This window comes from Otolemur garnettii, unplaced genomic scaffold (genome assembly GCF_000181295.1).
Source record: "Otolemur garnettii isolate 467f Iridium unplaced genomic scaffold, OtoGar3 scaffold00104, whole genome shotgun sequence".
Taxonomy (NCBI): domain Eukaryota; kingdom Metazoa; phylum Chordata; class Mammalia; order Primates; family Galagidae; genus Otolemur; species Otolemur garnettii.
This window is the reverse complement of record NW_003852499.1, coordinates 6,369,390-6,388,196: the sequence shown is the minus strand read 5'-3', so window position 1 is coordinate 6,388,196 and position 18,807 is coordinate 6,369,390. Positions and strand designations below refer to the sequence as shown.

The 18,807-nt window shown below is 48.8% G+C and overlaps 1 protein-coding gene across 1 annotated transcript in view; it reads right to left on the bottom strand.

Annotated features, from left to right (window-relative positions):
- The window catches only part of IQSEC3 (IQ motif and Sec7 domain 3), a 100,603-nt gene extending 85,225 nt beyond the window's left edge, over nucleotides 1-15,378 (bottom strand). Inside the window, exon 1 of the mRNA XM_003796443.1 lies at nucleotides 14,828-15,378. Within this exon, the coding sequence (XP_003796491.1) occupies nucleotides 14,828-15,378 (551 nt within the window). The remainder of the gene's footprint in view (nucleotides 1-14,827) is intronic.
- Between the last annotated feature and the right edge of the window lie 3,429 nt (nucleotides 15,379-18,807).

The following is an 18,807-nucleotide window of genomic DNA, read 5'->3' as shown; positions in this document are numbered from 1 at the left end:
ACTCTTGAATGTGGAAATACACATATGCCCACATACCCATATTTTCACAAACAACCTTGAGTGTGCACACATGTGCATTTGAACACACATACATAGAGAGCTGAGACCAAGAATGTTTTGTCCCCTAGGTGAGGCCTCCTAATCATGTGGGCATTACAGGGATGTGATGTCCCATGGGGACTTGTAAACCATCTACCTCGTGGCTACGTGTGGGTGGTATTCAGCCAGTCCTCAAGCTAGGCATGACAGAGATGAATGGGCCAAGAGCCAAGTTCAGAACTGCATCAACATGAACAGCTGTCATATGGGCATGGTGCCATCAGCCTTTTTGTCCCTAAACTTTGATCCGTGTCCCAAATTAAGCTTTGCCTGGGGGAAGCACTTCCCATGCCATGGGGAACTCCTAGAGTAGGGATAGCTATGTTAGGGTGTAAGAGGCTAAAGCTTGCATGTAAATCCTGAAGACATTTAGCTGTGTGACTTTGGATGGACCACCTTAATGTCTCTGAGTCTCAGTTACCACCTCTGTGCAGTCGAGATAGTAATACTTCCACATCAGGATTGTGTGAATAAATGAGATCATGAATGTACACAAATGCCTAGCACACAGCAGAAAATAAGTCCATGGATGTTGAAAGAAAGGCTGAATGAACATGTGACTATCAACCGGCTGTCAACTGCACTCCCTGGCTCTCTCTGCTGACCTGCTCTCCCTCATCTGCTCTTTGAACCTGTGGCTCCCCTCATCTCCTGTTCATGTCTTGGCAATCTCTCACCCCTCCAATTCCTACAGAAGGCCCAGTCCAGCCCCAGCCCCCCTCCCAGTCCCTCTCTTGCTCCCTTGGGCCCCCTTTCCCTTCTGTCCTTTGGACTCGTGCCTTCCTTCCAGCCAGGGCCTATACACGGAATGTCTTTTCTGCAGGTCTCCACGTGGGGCTGTTTTATTTCATCCCTATTTAATCTCTCTGCTCCAGTGGTTTCTCTTAGGGGGGGTCTTCCCTGTGAGAGCCATCTTCTTTCCAGCTACTTCCTAAGTTCCTTCTAGTCCTCATGGTTTATAGTACACAGATGAATTGACTCATTTAATATCTGAACATGAGCTCCACAATGGCAGGGTCTTGGTCTGATTTGTTCACAGTGAACCCCCAGTGCCTACAGCAGAGCCGACATGCAGAGCTCCACATATCCTTGTCACGTGAATATTTTCCTGTGACTCCTGCCCTGGAGGAACCTAAGCACAAGTCCCCATTCCTAAATGACAATGACACATTCAACTCTCTTCTCTTTTCACTTTCTCCTATATAGCACTGCCCACCATGCTTTAATTTTTTCCCAACTCCAGCCAGCCTAATTATGTACAGCACAGAGTGAATGCGTGTGTGCACGTGTTAAAGAGTAAGTGTGCCCAAGCTGATCTGTTCTGATGGTTTTCAAGCAGGGAGACGCACCAGAAGCCCTTGAGAGCTTCATTTAAAGCACATTTGGCTGCCTTCCTTCCCCTAACCCTCCTGAATGACAGTCTCCAAGGGGGCAAATGAGTTTTGAGAACACGTCTCTTGGAAATTGGGATGCGTGTTATTGCAGTCATCTGCAGGGAGGCAGTGAAGAAGAGAGGCTGGGAGTGCCAAATGCCAGAACCGCATTGGGTTTGATTATGGACAAGCAGTCTCATGTTGCTTGGAAGACATACAGATGGAGCCCAGCTCAGGACGTTGTTACTGGGACATATTGAGAGAAAGTTTGTAAAACACTGAATACAGTGCCTAGCTAGCTCATAGCAAGTGCATGGTAAATATTAGCTGTCATTAAATTTTTGCTTTCCTCTAGGAATGATATAGTCTCTCTCAATTTCCCTAGAGAGCTTAGGATAGGGCCTTCTCTATGGCAGAGGGTCAATCCATGTAGTCAGCTTATACTCCTGAAACAAACATGCTGTGATGGTTCTCAACCTATAGAACAATCCACTTCCCCTCCAGCAAGCACCCCATTTCTTTACTTCTGTTTATAGCAAAACTCAGCAAAGACTCCTGTATACTCACTTTGTATAATTATTCCCATTCTGTCACCTTTTACATTTTTTCTAAACTATAGGAATAAAGTTCCTTTCATTCTTAGCAAGGACTGGGGTGCGCTCAGCCTGGGGTGGACAGCAGGGGGAAAGGCTATAAGGTCAATTTATTTCTCAGATCAGTTCAGGAAGTTGGTGGGTTTTCAGGATTCAGCTCATTTTGAACCAGATTACAACTCTGGGAAGCTCCTCCAACCTTGATGACTGCTAACAACAAAGGGTGCCCCAGGGAACAAAAGTGAGCCAAGCTAGAGAGATTGCAGACCAAGAAGCGCGCTTACTGAATCTTATTTCTTCTGTAATTAACCAGCGTTGGTAGGAGGCTGCCGCAGCAGGTCAGCAACTAAAGGGGCAAGTTGAAAAGGAGCCTCTCAATAATGTCTGCCTCACACCCACCCCTTAGCCCTCAAAAAAAGCCCACCCCAAATGATTGCAAAGGCAGGCTACCTAGAACTTGCCATGCAAAATTCAGCAGAGGAGAAGAGGGGACCTAGATTCACAGCTGTTTGTACAGCAGAATGAGGCAGCTCTTCCATCAATGAATATAGAAAGATCACTGATGTATATTATAGGGAGGAAATTGAGATGCCTAGTAGCATATAATATACTGTTAATTGTGTAAAAATATATACATACATATTATTGTTTGAACGTACATAGAAAATGCCTGGAAAGACACAGGAGAAAATGCTGATAGTGCTTGCTGAAAGGTTGTGCATGTGGTGTGGGGGATGGTTAGTAAACAGGGATGGGTAAATGCTTTTCATTGTAAACTCTTGGATTTTTTAAATCTTGTACTATGTCAATGTGTAGTCTATTCAAAAAGAGTAAAGTTTAAAAAAAAAAACAACTGGATTGACAAAAGTGAAAATCTAACAGGGCTGTGTGAAAAGGCCAGGCATTTGGGGTGTTAAAAGCTACCTGGACAACAAATACAGGTGGCCAGAAGCCAGAGTCCTTCAAGTGCAAGAGCCCTAGGGCTTTAGCAGACCTTATATATAATGGGTCCCACCTGTGGCCTGGGCTGAGTAAGGTGCCATCTAAAGGTACGCAAGGCCCAAGACCTGCCTGTGGCTGGGGCAGCCATAGAGTGAGGGAGGCCTCCCTGTGCCCAAGCTGGTCACACCCTGGGGCTTCAAGGCTCACTTCTGGCTCCTGTGTCCTGGGAGAGCAATGACTGAGGTCAGGCAGAGCCACCCACAAAGCCATGTGGACCAGGAAAGGTGAGGATTAAGGGTGTGAATCTCAAAGAAGGGGGGTGAAGGGGACTGGAAGACAAAGCAAGGGCAGGGTGGCTGCTTTCAACCATTTCAGGGGCTGGCAAATCAAAATGGGAAGGAGTCATCCTATTCAGAGCCCTCTAGAAGATTAAGGGTGGTAGGTTAAGAGCTCTCTATCTCCAGTACACTTTCTGGCCCAGGTCTTACCACTGGAAGGGTCCCCAGAATAACAGCAAATCCCACAATGTGAGTCCTCACTGCTGTCAGGCCTCCAGCTTGCTTGTCATTTTCTTGGCATCACCTGGGAATTTTTACAGCAAGCCAGTAAGGTTGGGACTGTTCATGTCCCCATTTTACAGATGAGAAAACTGAGGCTGTCACTGCTCTAAATCAGAGTTACGAGATAAGGAGTCTAGCTTCAAACCCAGTGCCCTGCACTGGCTACACTCCACCATAGACTGGGCCCAAGGACCTGTAGCCTGTGGAACTCTAAGATTGTGACTCTACAAAATACCAACATAAATATGGGTAGGCTAGAATAGGGCTGGGATATTTTTGCTAAGATGCTGAGTCCAGTTGGACCTCGGTGACACCATCCTGACCCCTGACCCTCCTAGCAGCTCTTCTCCAAAGGGAATCTACTCACGCCAGCGCCAGCTGGGACCATGGACACCATGAACACCTGGCAGGGGGGGTGACAGCAGCAGCAGCAGCATAGAAGCCCTCGCCCCTCCCCCTCGGGTCCTAGGTGCTTCCAGACCCTGTGGGCGGATGGCCGTGCCGGCTGCTGCGGGGGTGGGGGTGGGGGATATTGGGGATGGTTGCACCAGGGGTGCATCGCGGCGAGACTCAGACATGGGCGCGGGGGTGGCCAGGGCGCACAGGCGCGGCCCGCGGCTGGGATGACGCGGAGGCTGTGCTTCCCGGGCGCGTGACTGCGCATCGCCTGGGCGGCGGGCGGCGGGCGCAGGGCTGCGGTTCCGTCCGTGGTGTGCAGCAGCGCGCCCGCCGCCCACGCAAGAAATCCTGCCCTCACCGCCTCCCGCCCTGGAACCCCCGGGGAGCGCGGCCAAAGCGGGAAGGGCTTCCCCGGGGTTGCGCAGGGAGTGGGCCAGGGAACAGGAGGAGGACCTGGAGGGTCGCTCAGGCTGGGGAGGGAAAAAGCAGCTGGAGCCCGAGCCCCCTTCTCCTGCTGCTCCGAGTTTAAGACATACATGGCCAGAGGGAGTCTAGTGAAATTTTCTGGAGTACTGAGAGCTCGATAACCCTGCAGAAGTCACCTCATCGCTCCCCAGGGCCCACGGGAGTCTGCTGCCTTCTGTTCTTAAAAGGGAGGTGAATTCAGTCTCCCTCAGTCCCCGATTCCGAGCTTCCTGCTACCACTCTGGCATTTAGAAGTCTTTTTTTTTTTCACATGTAAGCTGGGTCTGGTCCTCCCTGATGCAGCAACCCCCTGACAGCTCTGCTTTGCCAGACCGTGGTGACCTGAGGCAGAGGGGGCAGGAAAGAGGGCAAAGAACGACTGTCCGACTGTCCGCAATGAGCAGGAGGGGAAATTGAGAGCCCAGAGCGGGGGAGGGGTTGGCCCTACGCGTACACTTGGGGGTGTGAGGGAGGCTGCTGCCGTCAGGACTCAGGGACCCTCCTTCTGACTCATAGTCCAGCCACTTTGAAACATAGTCTTCCTCCTGGTCAGCCCCAGCAGTCCTGTACTGGCCTCTGGAAACCCCTTGCCTGGTGGGCTCAACCGTCCTTAAGCAGTATGCAGCCTGCCGAAGATGCCTGCCTTGTGAGTCAGTCCGAAAGCTTCCAGGATGTCTATTCCCACAGACCAAGCTATGGCACAGGAAACATGAAGCCCAGCCCAAGCAAGAAATTCTCAACAGCTTCGCAGAATTTTTGTTGCTGCTGTTGTTTTTAAATAATCATTCTGTTGAATCAATGCATTGAATGAAAATTGCGGTAATTGGAATCATTCATCAAAGAAGAAATTGTGGACTTCCCTTGTCTCTCTGCCTGGAGGACTGCATTCTCCATAGGAGGCAGGTGAATGCCAGGCTGAGCAGAGGTCACCGGCACCAGGCCCTGGCCACAGCTAGGCCAATGCAGGCTGCAGCGAAAATCATGCTGCACCTTTCAGTGTGTCACCTGCCCTGTACCTGAGCTTCCAAACACTACATCTCAACAGGAAGTCGCAGATAGATGCACAGCGTCTGCTTCCGCAGGCTTCTCCGCAGAAATGCACTCCTCAGAGACTTGATGTCCTGCATACTCAAGACAGAGGGGTGTCCATGGAAGGATAGAAGCACTGTGGACTCACCCCCATTTTACAGGGGGGAAAGGAGCTGGCCACAGAGGTGGACTACATCATAAAGAGATAGGAGAAGGAACCCCCTCCCCATGACAATGTGGCCAGGCCAGGTGTCACTGGGGGGTAGTAAGACAAAACTGCACTGGGCTGCGCCAAGAGAACTGCACTCTCTTTGCTCTAGTGTGGGTTGTCATTCAGCTTCCCCTGCTCAATACAATGACACACAGGCACCCATCTGGAGCCGTGCCTGCTCAGCCCCATGAACCCCTACACCATGCATACAACCCACTCGTACTCCCCCCGAACACAGCTGGTACTGCCTGGCTGAGAGAGAGGGATAAGAGGCCTGGAAGCTGGGAACTAGGTCCTGCTGTGTCTCCCAGGCCAAACTACGACCCCAGAATCCACCTCTCCTCTCTTCCTTCAGAGACAGGGCCACAATTCAGGCCTCCTTTCCCTCCTCACAGGCCCCTTGCCCATTTCTAATTCTGCTTACTAACAAGGCTCTGTGTGTGTGTGTGTGTGAGAGAGAGAGAGAGAGAGGGAGAGAGAGGAGGGAGAGAGGGAGACAGAGAGGGAGAGAAGCTGAGCAGTGAAGTGAACTCTCACTCCAAAGCCTTGCTCATGCTTTGTTCTTAATGCAGCTACTCAGGCTGACTGGTGGGTCTGTTAGCTGGGAGAGGTAGCACCCCCCTCCTCACATCCCTGCCAGCCTGGAGAACTGAACCTCAGAATCCAGCTTCCCTCCAGTGCGCTGTCAGGCCTAAGCAGAGCCTTCCTCCTGCAGAGCCAGCCCTGACACCACATTGTCCCTGCCACAGAACAATCCGTGAGTCTGCCTGGGGCCTGAAGAGGAAGCAGTTAGTTATTCAACCTGTATTCACCAAGTACCTCCTAGGTGTTGAGCTCGGCCATCAACCCATCCTCCCAGGCTCCTGCCAAACCAACCTCTGCTATCTGCCAGCCCCTCCTGCCCACGTCTTCCCACCCTGCCCCAGCAGAGTCATGGGGCATTCTGCCATCCAAAAATATTATTTTAAGATCCTAGAAAGGAGCAAATGAGCTTATCATGCACCATTATGCTTTCTCACTTCTTGCCTTGTGACTTTCACACAGGAAGTAGAAAGTAACCCTTCTGCTGCCCAAATTATTACTGTGCCACAATTTGGTGTGGGAGTGCCTGGTATCCCTCCCCTTTCCTTACCAGGGCCAAGCAGGGAAATTCCAACTCCCTGCAGAATTGTAGAGGTAAAGATCTGTTTGGACTCTCAAAACCTCCCTCTTGAGTGTTTCAGCTCCGTGCAGGCCTCCTGCCCTGGCCTTCACTTACCCAGAGCTACCATAGTATCCTCCTCTCTCACCAAACCTTGCTCTCAGAAATTGCATGAATTTACACTTCATGCCAAAGTGTAAAAGACGGATAAAGCTAAATGTGTTATTTTTTTCCTGTCCTAGAATTTGCATTTTAACAAGGAGGATAACTTTGAAGTACCCAAAGTAACCTCTGATTGTGGGGTTGTTGCCATAGGTGAGATACTCTAGAAGGCAGAGGGACCGCCTTAGCTCCCCCTAAACCCCAGTAACTGGCTGCAAATTTGGCTCTGCAAACCCATGGAGCAGTCTTGAGTAGCTCTTTCAGTCCATTACCATGTAATGTCAAGAGTACTGGAGGAAGAGTTAAGGGGATCCAAACTCTAACCCTAGTTCTGTCATTAACTGGTTTGCACACACCAGTTACTTCCCTCTCGGGCCTTAGCTTTCTTATTGGCCAAATGGGAGGTTCGGACCAAATGACCTTAAAGGATCCTTCCAGTTCTGACATTTGTTTAATTTCCCAGAGGGGCTGGGGGATCCTGGTTCAGCTTCTAATGCCCTCTAGACTCTATAGCTCTAGCTGAGAGGGAATAGCCTGATGCCAACATGGAGAACAGGGTCCGATTCTCCCAGAAGCCACCGCTCTTCCTCTTCCTTTTCCCCTAAGTGGCCTGAGGTGATTTGTGAAAATGGTTCACTATTCACTTGACCCAGAAAACCCCGAAGAGTCATGCAAGTCAAGAGGCTCAAATCTTCATGTTCACTTTAAGAACACATGGGAAACTGCCCAGGCCATCAAGGGTATGCCTATATGAAAAGCCACCAAGTATCTGAAGGATGTCACCCTAAAGAAACAATGTGTACCATTCCCACGTTACAATGGTGGAGTTGGTAGGTGTGCCCAGGCCAAACAGTGGGGCTGGACACAGGGTCGGTGGCCCAAAAAAAGTGCTGAATTTTTGCTGCATATGTTTAAAAATGCAGAGAGTAATGCTGAACTTAAGGGTTTCTGGTCATTGAGCATATCCAAGTGAACAAAGCACCCAAGCACCAAACTTACAGAGCCCATGGTCGCATTAACCCATCCGTAAGCTCCCCCTGCCACACTGAGATGATCCTTACTGAAAAGGAACAGATTGTTCCCAAACCAGAAGAAGAGGTAGCACAGAAGAAAAAGATATCCCAGAAGAAACTAAAGAAGCAAAGACGTATGGCACAGGAATAAATGCAATATAAAATAAATGCAAATAACAGTAAAAGGATTAAAAAAAAGAGAGAGAGAGAACAGGGTCCTTCTCTGGCCAGGGTCTTGGACAGGCCACCTGCATACCCTCTGTCCGTAGCAGCCTGCCTCCTGGGGAGGAAAGGTACCTCTCAGCACGTACTTTGATCTCACAGTTATATAACCCTTCCAGATCAGCTATTCCCAACAAAGAGCAATAGCAAAACAGCCTATTCCCCATCCCCACCCCATCCTGTGCCTTAATACACACACACACACACACACACACACACACACCAACCAGCAATCTTTGCTTCTGGTGGCCTCATAGCCACAACTGCCCTAGGAGAGAATTTGAGAAGCCCACCACATTTTTTCATTCATTTCTTTAGTTTTTTTCTTGGAAGGCATCTCATCTAAGAAAAGTCTTTAAGAGAAGAAACTCATTTACCTTCTAGGCCTGAGCAGAGAAAGCAGAGTTCTCCCCCTAAACTCCCTCCCATCACTACCCAAATGACCCACAACAGCACACCAGGCCTCTTTCTGACCTCAGAACCACCCTCGTCTTTGTCCTTGACAAGTCAGGATGCCTCTTCTGAGATGAGACTATAGTTTCCCTATTTAGGAAGTGGGGATGCTCATCGTTCTCTCCCTGGGGCACTGGGTGATAACTCAGATCTCCTTGATTAATGTCCGTAAGAGAAGTGCAAGTAACCTTAAAACACAATAGAAGAGATTTGAGTTGCACTTAAAGAAGCATTTCCCAGCCCTGAAGTGTGAGCTGTCATTGCAAAGCGCTAAGAGTTAGTGGATCTGTCCTGCTTGGCTGCTTTTTAAGGTAAGCTTAACATTCATGTACCTGGAATGTCTTGGGTGCACAGTCCAGAAGTAGAAGGGTAAATGAGAAAAGGGCACATGTAGAAACACCTGCCTGGCAGAGTGGAAGGAATCTTGAACCTGGATTCTAGTCTTTCACTGTCGCCTGATGTGGGATGAGCCTCTTAACATTTTCTGTGCCTTGGTTTCTTTATCTGTAGAAACACTCCAATATATGGTGCACTTACCATGTGCCCCCAAAACAGTGCTAAGCAAATGATATTTTTAAGCTTTATGATAACCCTTTAAAATAGATATTATTCCTCATTTTACAAGTGAAAAAAAAAAAAACAGAAGCTAAAAGAAAGTAAATGATGAATGTAAGTCTCACAGCCAGCAGGTGGTAAAACAGGACTCCTATCCGGTGTGCCTGCCCCGAGCTCATGTTCCTAACCACCTGCATCTTGGGCATTGTGTGATTCTGTGGTTTCCTGAAGTTCTTTTCAGCCTGGAAAATCTAACTTCTCCCTTTGCTTACTCCCGATTCCCTTTCTTTTTGGTAATGCCCTCATTTCCTGAAATGATGATGCCCCCCCCCCTTTCCTTTGTGGAAACAAGAAACCCTTTGCAGCCTACATGGGCACCCACACTTTGCGCAGAAGGAAGTTGCTGCAGTGGCCCAAGCCTCGGAAACCCTGCCAGGTGGCCTCATATTGGGAATCTGCCAGGTGCAGCGAGTGTCCGCAAGACTTCTTACTGAGAAACTCCTGGCTAAGCTGCTGCCACCCTGTGTCCAGGGCCACTGACAGTATGTTTGGGCCCCAATGAAAAAAAATGTAGGCCCCCCCAAGGGCAGTTGATCCAAAAATCTTGACATGGTATGTAAATTCAGAAGTTGGGTCTCCTTCCAGACTATAGGCTCACCCGTTTATCCCAGCTCCTACTCCTTTTCAAATCACCTCCAATTCCCTCTCCATGCAACCCTGACCCTATCTGCCTTTATTCCCAAGTAAATTTTGCAACTCAGACTACACAGATATTGGCTGAGTCAGCAAAGATTGGCTGATGCTCCTGTTGCTTGGTTTGGGGGCAGCAGGAAAGCATGCCAGGGTCTTTTGTGAGGCCCTATGCTGTGAACTATGTAGGTCTGGGGACGGTGGGACAGTGAGGCAGGGGAGAGGAGGTGGAATGGAACATAGCACAGTGGCTGGCGAGGAGGAGGGAGGCAATCAGGGTTTCCCAGGAACCAGGGGATGATGATTTCTTTTCAGTTTTGCTCCTTTTTGAATGAAAGGGAGGAAAGAGCAGCAGTCTAGGCACTTGGGCAGGCAGGGGGCAGCTGGTCTTTGCAAGTGCTCACTCTGTGCCAGCTTCCAGGTATGCACACAAGCACACTTGCTCCCTCCTATCACTGAGCCTCCATTCTGGTCCCATTGTCCAGCTTGTTAGCTGGAAGTTCTTTCTGTGTTGGAGACAGGGGAATCAAAGGACAGATAGACTATAAGCATTGGCCATATGATGCTTCCTTGACAACCAGGCTTCCTGGGCACAGAGGTAGACAGGGGCCCATGTGCTGAGATTCTTCTTGCCCTACTGATGGTACTGATCCTAGTGGGAGGGGGTTAGAGTAGAGCACGCACATCCCAGGATGGAATGAGATGCACAGGCAATGCAGATATCTTCATGGAGTGAATCTCTGGGCTTTGTTCCCTTTCCAGCTATCCTTGGCTCTGATTATTCTGACATAAAGCCTTGACTTCACCCAAGAAAACTGTCTCTCTGGCTCTGAACAGAATTTGCATGCTCACCTTTTTACCCTGTACTGTTCTGATAGATGGTAGCTCTAGGCAGCCTCAATATGCTTACACATATTTAAATCTTTCTAGGCATGGTCTCATGTAAATTGAGCAAGGACCATTTGCTTCTTTCCAAGCTTCTACAACACACAGTGCAGGGCTTTGAATGGCCTGGACACTTGATACATGTAGTTGACTGGCTGATAGACTTTCACACTCTTTTAATAGCTTCCAGGATGGGCCAGTCACCCACTTCCAACTTTAGGCAGAAAACTCTGACCTGATAGGAGCAGAGACACTTGCTCCAATCAGCATCTTAGACAACTCAGACTAAGACGCACATAAGGCATTCTTCTATCTAACCCCAGCCTCCAGGTAGTATGAGATCAGGGAGCTCACAAGATGACTCAGGATTTAGTTCATGCTTAAAGGATGAGGGTAGAGAGGAAAGAGACTTCCCTATGTAGCCTAAGTGGAAGAAGGCTGGAAAGAAGAAAAGATGAGAGAGAGAAAGCATTTGAAGGAGCGGAAAGGGGAGGAAGTGAAGGAAAGAAAGTAGTGAGGAAGAGGAAGCATGGAAAAGGAAGACAAAGGGGGAAGAAAGACAGGAGAGGATAAGACCTTCTGAGCCATTTGGACTTCATAGCTATGCTGAGATGGGGAGCTTGGAGTAGGAGCTGAATTTGAATTATAATGCAAGAACCTAGCCACCAGCAATCATCTGCTGGTGAACTTGGAGACATGGGCAATCCCTGTCATTCACAGACTCTGGGTGGGTGGGCAGATGTATTTCAGCAGAGAAACTGTGATCACACTGAAGCCAGCAGCTTCAGATAGGGTCATGTGCTTCTATGGTAAGGGACTTTGCCAAGTCAAGTTGAAGTTCTGGCTCCAGCCAGGAGAAAGATAATAATCAGTTCTGTAGATGCTGTGAGCCTTGATTGAAAAAATAAAGAAGAGGAAGCTATGTGCGCTGCTTCCATTAAGCCAGTGGGAGCCAGAGTTTAGTGAGTCAGGGAGCATGCAAAGAAAGAATTTTAACCCCTGAGTGCTTTTCTTTGACGATATCTCTGCACTCAGCCACCCTCATATTGCTGCTTCCTCGGCCTGCCCTCCGAGGCCACCACCTCTGTGTCTTCCTCCTTCAGCTCAGAGGCCAAGCTGCATATTAATGTAGATCGGATGACAATGAAATGATTCATTATTTCCCAGTCCCAGGTTTCCCAGGGCTTCTGCCTCTCCTGGAATTGGAGAGAAAGAGGAGTCCTGGGGATAAGAGACAAAGTGTGTGGTGAAAGAATACATCTAACTCAGTGCCTGGCCCCTGGAAACCCTCACCACCCTCCAGCCACCTCACTGTGGCTGCGCTCTCACTATAATGAGGCCAGAGGAAAAATGAGAAATGATTCACAGCAGAAGTATGATCAGAAGACCCTCAGTGCCATCTCTTCCTCCTACTTCAGCAGGCCAAATAGAAAACTGATGCAGCAGGGGGCTCCCCAGGAGAAACACCAGGCAGAGGGGTGCTGGTTCTGCTCTGCTTCTCCTCACACCATTGTGTGTCTGCAGAGCTCTCCCTGCCTGCTGGCTCCATCTAGCCCTGCACCATAAAGAGGCAGAGGAGAACTCACATGCACAATGGGGGCCATGGGCAGAAAGCAGCGTGTGGCCGAACATGGAGTCAGCCATCAGATTCCTTCCTGAGGTTCTGTGGGGACATTGGGGCTACAATTGGGCAAAACTATGGGGGAAAGAAATGGGTGATCTAGAAGGTTATGCAGCCAGCTACGATGGCAATGATGTCACAGCCAGGGGAAGAGAGTTGCAGAGAGGAGGTGAAGTGGGCAAATCTCTGGGCTCTAAGTCTCTGGGTATCCAGGGTGGCAGAGGAGGGAGGAGAACTGGAGGATCTGGAGAAAGTAAAGAGTTGCTTTCGGTGCCTGGAAGAACTTTCATAGTGAAAGATTTTCAACAACTTCCAGTCCCTACCATCCTAATTATTTCTTATTTTTGTTCTGCTCTCTTGGGAAGCAAAAGCAGGACAGGTGAGGAGGAAAGATGAGGACGTCATGGTTTCTCTGGCACTGACATGGGAGGCTGCATAGGAAATCCAGGTGATTCCTAAATCCCTGGCTTCCCAGCAGGAGCATCTGGTGGAAAGGTGTGGTCTCTCTAGGCCATAGCAGTCTTTGCCCAGGAAAAATGATCTTTCATCAATTCTTCTAGTCTATATAGTCCCCTGAAGAGATGCAAAGAAAGTGGGGTGCAGTGGGAGAAAAGAGAGACACCAGAAGGCATGAGCAAAGGAGGCAGGTGAAGGATCATGATTATCAGCAGCCCCCAGGAAAATGGACTGAAATGGGAATGGGACTTTCTTCCTATCTGAGGAAAAGATTCCATGCTATCTTGGAAGCACGTCACCTTTTGCTGATCCTTGGGCATTGAGGGAAAACTGATTTTCTGCTTTTTATGCCAGATGAGGAACAAGAACTGTGAAACTGAGGAAAAGGAACATGGGCCATGGAGGGGAAACTGCGTCTTCTTGGGCTTAAATGCTTTAGGTCTCCCAAGCCAGATCATCATCCTAGATCTTCACCCTGAAGGTCCCACAATTCTGGTCCAACCTGCTCCGTGAGCCAATGCACCCTGACTCAACTTCTCTAACTATGTACAGCAGATGAGAGAAGAAAATAAGTTTTAAAAGAATAAGGCGAGGTACTTTACAAGTATCCCTTAGGTTTAAAGCACGCTTGAGCCTGAATGGAGATGAGATTCTTGGCTCCCCTCTCCTCTCTTCCTCCCTTCCCTCGCCATTGTCAAGGGCCAGGTGTGGCCCAGGTACTGATTTCCCCTGAGCTGCTCTTGCATTCAGTTCTCCCATTGCCTGTCTAATCAGGAAAGGAAGCTGATGTGGCCAGTCTTTCTAAGACAGAGGAGAGAATGTGCCAGCCCCCTTTCATCCTTCCTTCCCATATTCCTAGTTCATGGACCTCTCGAGTGAAAAAAGAACTGAGATCCTAGATCCTGGGTGGGATGGGGGGGGTTAACATTTCTCCGCAGACCCAACACAACATTCCAGTTGTCACCCAATAACCAAGGGGAAATAAGGAATAAGGCTTGGAGTCATTAGCCATAACAGAGAGGGGCACAGCAGGCATTACATCCAAATACCAACTCTGTTTCCCAACTGTCCCCCTCATCATTGTTCTCTTTCCATGATGGCCCACCACCCTGCACAGATATCCTCCTGAGTCTGAGGAAAAATCCATAACTGCACTGATTCCTCAAGCTGTAACTGAGTCCTCTGCTGGCTGCACGGGTGGCTTCTTTGCACCCCTTGGGCTCTGCAGAGAGTCATCAGAATTGTGCCCACTCAGGTCCAGGCAGAGTAAGCTTCCCCAAATGAGCCACTCCTGGCTTTAACTCCGACTGCATCAGTTAAAGACACAGCTCATTTCTCTTTCTCTCACCCTTTATCTTCTTCTATTTGCAAGTCCCCTGCCTTCTCACATCTCTCCCATTTTTTCAGCTTTATCCTCTGCTTCCTGAATTCACCTCTACCCCAATCCTACTCTTCCTGGTCTCCAGCTCTTTCAAAGCTCTTAACATGCCTGTTTGCCAACCCTCTGTCTTTTTCATATCTCACTCTTCATTCAAATAATTTTACTATCCAAACTCCCTTCCAATTTTTTTCTAACTTAAAAAATTCTTCAATGTTACTGTTTTGTCCAGTATAATCTTCATCCCAACTTCCTCCCAATCTGTTCTCCTTTAAACCCTGCAAGTTCCCAATAACCCCAATCATTTAAGACGCAGTTCCTCCTCTCTTTTCTCCAGTGAGGATCTGGGTACTTCTTTTTGCTCCAACGTTCCCCAAACCTTCTCAAACACTGATACTGTTCCCTGTTTTCCCTCAAGCCTCCTTGACTCACTTCTACCCTTAAGCATCTTCTCACTCCTTCACTTCGCATTACCCATTACCCCGGTCCTTCAGACTCTGACACGCACTCGGTTTCCCCCTTGTCTCCTCCTCGCGCCCTTCCTTCCACCACAACCTTCCCCCTCCTCTTCCTCACTCACTCAGGTCTCCTGCTCAGGACGCCCTTGCTGAGGGCGGCGGGGGATTTGTGCTGAAGGAGGGCTCCGGCAGCGCAACAACTCGGGGAACGCTCCTTCTCCTTGTCGGCGACGGCCCCGAGTGTCACTGGGTGCTGGTGGGGCGACTGGGGTGCATGAGCCCTACCGCTGGGGCCCGGCTGGGGCTGCGCCAGGAGCTGTCCGTGGTGCTGAAGCGGCTGCTGCTCGGGTGCTGCCTGTGGCGCGGCGGGGGAGAGCTGTCCGTGGTCCTGGAGAGATTCCTGGGCCCCGCCGGCAGCGGTGGGAGCGGTGGCCAGGGAAGCTGGCAGCGGGGCTGACGACGGGGGGACGAGCCCGGGCGGAGGCTGGGCTTGCAGCAGCTGCTGATGCTCCCACAGGCTGCGGTTCTCGGCGCTTAGCTCGTCCAGCCGCCGCTCCAGCTCGTCGATGCGCTGGCGCTGGGTGTGGATGAGGCTCTGCTGGTTTTGCACGATGGCGGTGAGCTCCTTGAGGTAGAGCACGGCACGCACCGGGTTCTCCAGCAGGCTCTCCATGCCGCCCGCCGCCGCCTGCGCCCTGCCTGCGCCTGGGCGGGCGGCGGGGAGCGCGAGGGCGCGCAGGAGCCGAGCAGCCCCAGCAGTCGGCTCGCCTCCCTCTCCCGCGGGCCCAGCCTCCCTCCCCGCCGCCGGCGCCGCGTCACCACCACACAGACATTCGCACACGCACTGAGGGCGGAACCGCAGCGCCGGGGCCCACCTACCCTCCCTCCTCCAGGCTTAGTAAGGAGGCTCTGCTTCCTGCCGGGCAGAGAGGAGAGGAGGGAGGCGAGAGAGAGAGACAGAGAGAGAGAGAGAGAGAGGGAGGCGGGGCGCTGGGGGTGGGGTGGGGTGGAGAGCGGGATAAACGAGGGGACCCGCAAGGGATGAGATAAATCTAGGTGAGGAAGGAAAAGCGGGAGGAAGGGAAACAGCAGTCCTGGGAAAGTGCGGTGAGACCCATAGAAGAGGAGAATCAGGTAAGAAAGAGGATAAGAAAAGGGAGAGGGAAGCAGGGGAAGGGAAAGTAGGAGCGAAGGAGGCGGCACGGGACTCCAAAGGGTCACAGAGTCTGTCTCCAATCCCCGCATTCTGGGGGCTGGAGATCCATCTTAACGACTTTCCAAGGAGACGCCACACTTGACCGTTTTGTGCAACAGTCTATGCTGCTGGGGGACCCAGGTACCTGAGGATGGAGGGTCGTGGGCCTGCGAGGGAACCTAGAGAACATCTGGGCCTGCTCCTGCCTTCAATCTTGAGGAAACTCAAGGCAGGAAGGCTGTTCGTGCTGGGTTTTCTCTGGGAATGAGATCTCAGGAGAGTTTTGGGGTTCTCTAAGGGAACGCAAACTAAATAAACCAGTCCCTCTGTGGCATAGGCTTATGCTTCCAGAAACTTCTGAATAGATCACTCTATTTGACAAACATTTATGAAATGCATCCCATTACCAAACACTGGGCTAGATGGTGGTAAGATAAAGTTAGGTACGATGGAATTGTTGGTTTCCTGAAGCTTATGAATAAGTGGGTGGGATGGAGAATAAATAGTTAATTTTGATATATGGTGGTGGTGCGATGAGATAGAGCTATGCTCAGACTGCAGCAGGAGCCAACAGCCAAAGAAGGGTTCTTAGAGGAAGTGACCCCTGAGGTGAAACGGGTTTCCTAGAAAAGAAGGGCAGCTTGAGAATAAGCTCAGAGCTGTGAGTCAGCATGAACTGAATCATTCATTTCTACAATAATTATATGCAAAATACCCACTAAGTGCAAAGTAATGTGCTAGGATGTATATAAGCTACACGTAGCATAGGGAATAAATACTACTTTCTATACTAGAGTTGATTCCTATCTAATACATAGATATGACATGCGTATGAATAAGTAAAATACAAGTCAGGATTCTGTAAGAGCTCTTCAAACCAAGTGCCAGAAGAGTTCAGGGGAGGGAAAGGTTTCATTTGTTTGGTGATTTGATGAGACCTGAGGGAGATGTTATTCAAGTTGGACCATGAAGCTTGAGAAGGATTTCAACAGGCAATACAGGAGGCCAGAAATGGGGAAGATACGTCAGGCAGCAGGAAAAGACTAAAAAATGGAAACGGAGCACTATGGTTTAATCTAATTTGGCAGGGAAATGACCCTGCCTGTAAAAAGGGAGTGTGATAGGAAGGAGGCAGGGCTATGGGTGGGCTTGGCACGTTTGCAGCTGTGCAATTCCACTCTTCACACAGGTGGGCCATGAGGCTCCCTGTCTAGAAATATTTGTGGCTATCACACGTCCAGTGAGCTGGGCACCAGTGAGTCTGGGTGCCAGACTTGAAGGACCTCATGGAGAGGAATTTGTGCTCTGCACATAAATTGGTTTCTCTGCACTTGTAGAGTGTTTCAATTTTGCTCCCCACCGCCCCACCCCGCCATTTATCTTCCCAGTACACCTTTTTTTTTTTTTTTTGGCAAAGAATGAATGAACGAAGAGAACTTATTCCGCAGAGCCAATAGTTAGGGGGACAGAGCACCCAAGTGGATACTTTGATAGTGACCCGTGTTCAGCTAAATAATGGAGGTTGAGAAGCAGAATAGGGCATAGAAAAGCTCAACTATTTTTCTTCTGAATTTTCTTTGATTACCTACTTGATTTGTTGTCCAAGAGTTGGGTGTTTATAGAGATCAATACTGTAAGTGGAAAAGCCTGAAGTATAATTATCCACAGGGCTTGTTTAAAATGTAGGTTTCTTGGCCCTATATCACTCCTGCAGTATTGGAATCACTAGGAATGGGATCCAAGTGTTTTCACTCTTTGTCTTCTCTTTTATTTAAAGAATCAACTTATTGACTAATAATTTGCATGCAATAACATGCACCTGGTTTGAGAGCACGGTTCAATGAATTTTGACAAATACGTACACCCATGTAGTCACCTCTACAATGACAATTTCCATCATTGCAAAAAGTAACCTTCTGCCCCTTTGCAGTCAATTCCTCTCCTCCTCAGCCGAGTTAACCGAGTTAACCGCTGATCTGCATTTTGTCAATAGATGTTAATTGATGTTGTATACATTAATATATGTTGTAGAATTTCATGTGAATGGAGATCATATAGTATATACTTTTTGTGTCTTTCTTTTTTGCTCAGCATATTGCTTTTGAGGCTCATCCATTCCGTTATAGGGATCTCTGGTTTGTTCTCTTTTATTTCTGAGTAGTAGTCACAATATATAGAAATGCCATCATTTGTTTATCTACTCACCTGCTGATGGACATTGTGGTTGGGGCCAGGTTCTCCTTAGTTTGAATGAAGCTGCTACCTTAATGGGCAAGTTTTTGTGTGGACATATGTTTCATACGTTACATATAGTTCATCAGGAGTAAAAATCTACAATTGAAATTGCTGAATTACATGAAAATATGTATCTAACATAATAAGAAACTGATGAAATATTTTTCAAAGATGTTGTATGGTTTTTTATTTTCACCAGCAATGGGCGAGAGATTCATGTGTTTCACATCCTTGCTTGGCATGTGATATTTCCACCCTTTTTATATTTAATCGATCTGAGTGGATGAATAGTAGTATTACTATATCAGCATAGTTTGGATAAGGGCTTTTCTGATAACTAGTGTTGTTAAGCATCCTCTCATGTATTTAATGGCCATTTGTGTGTTTTCCTTAGCCATGGTTCCTATTGAATTGTCTTCTTATTATTGAGTTGTAAGAATTCTTTACAAATTCTGGAAATCAATCTTTGTCAGATGTATGTGCTTCAATATTTTTCTGAGTGGCTTGCCTTTTCACTTCTTAATATAATCGGGAGAACAAAGATTTTTTTTTTATTTTATTTATTTTATTTTATTTTTTGAGACAGGAGCCTCAAGCTGTCCCCCTGGGTAGAGTGCCGTGGCATCTCAGCTCACAGCAACCTCCAACTCCTGGGCTCAAGCGAGTCTTCTG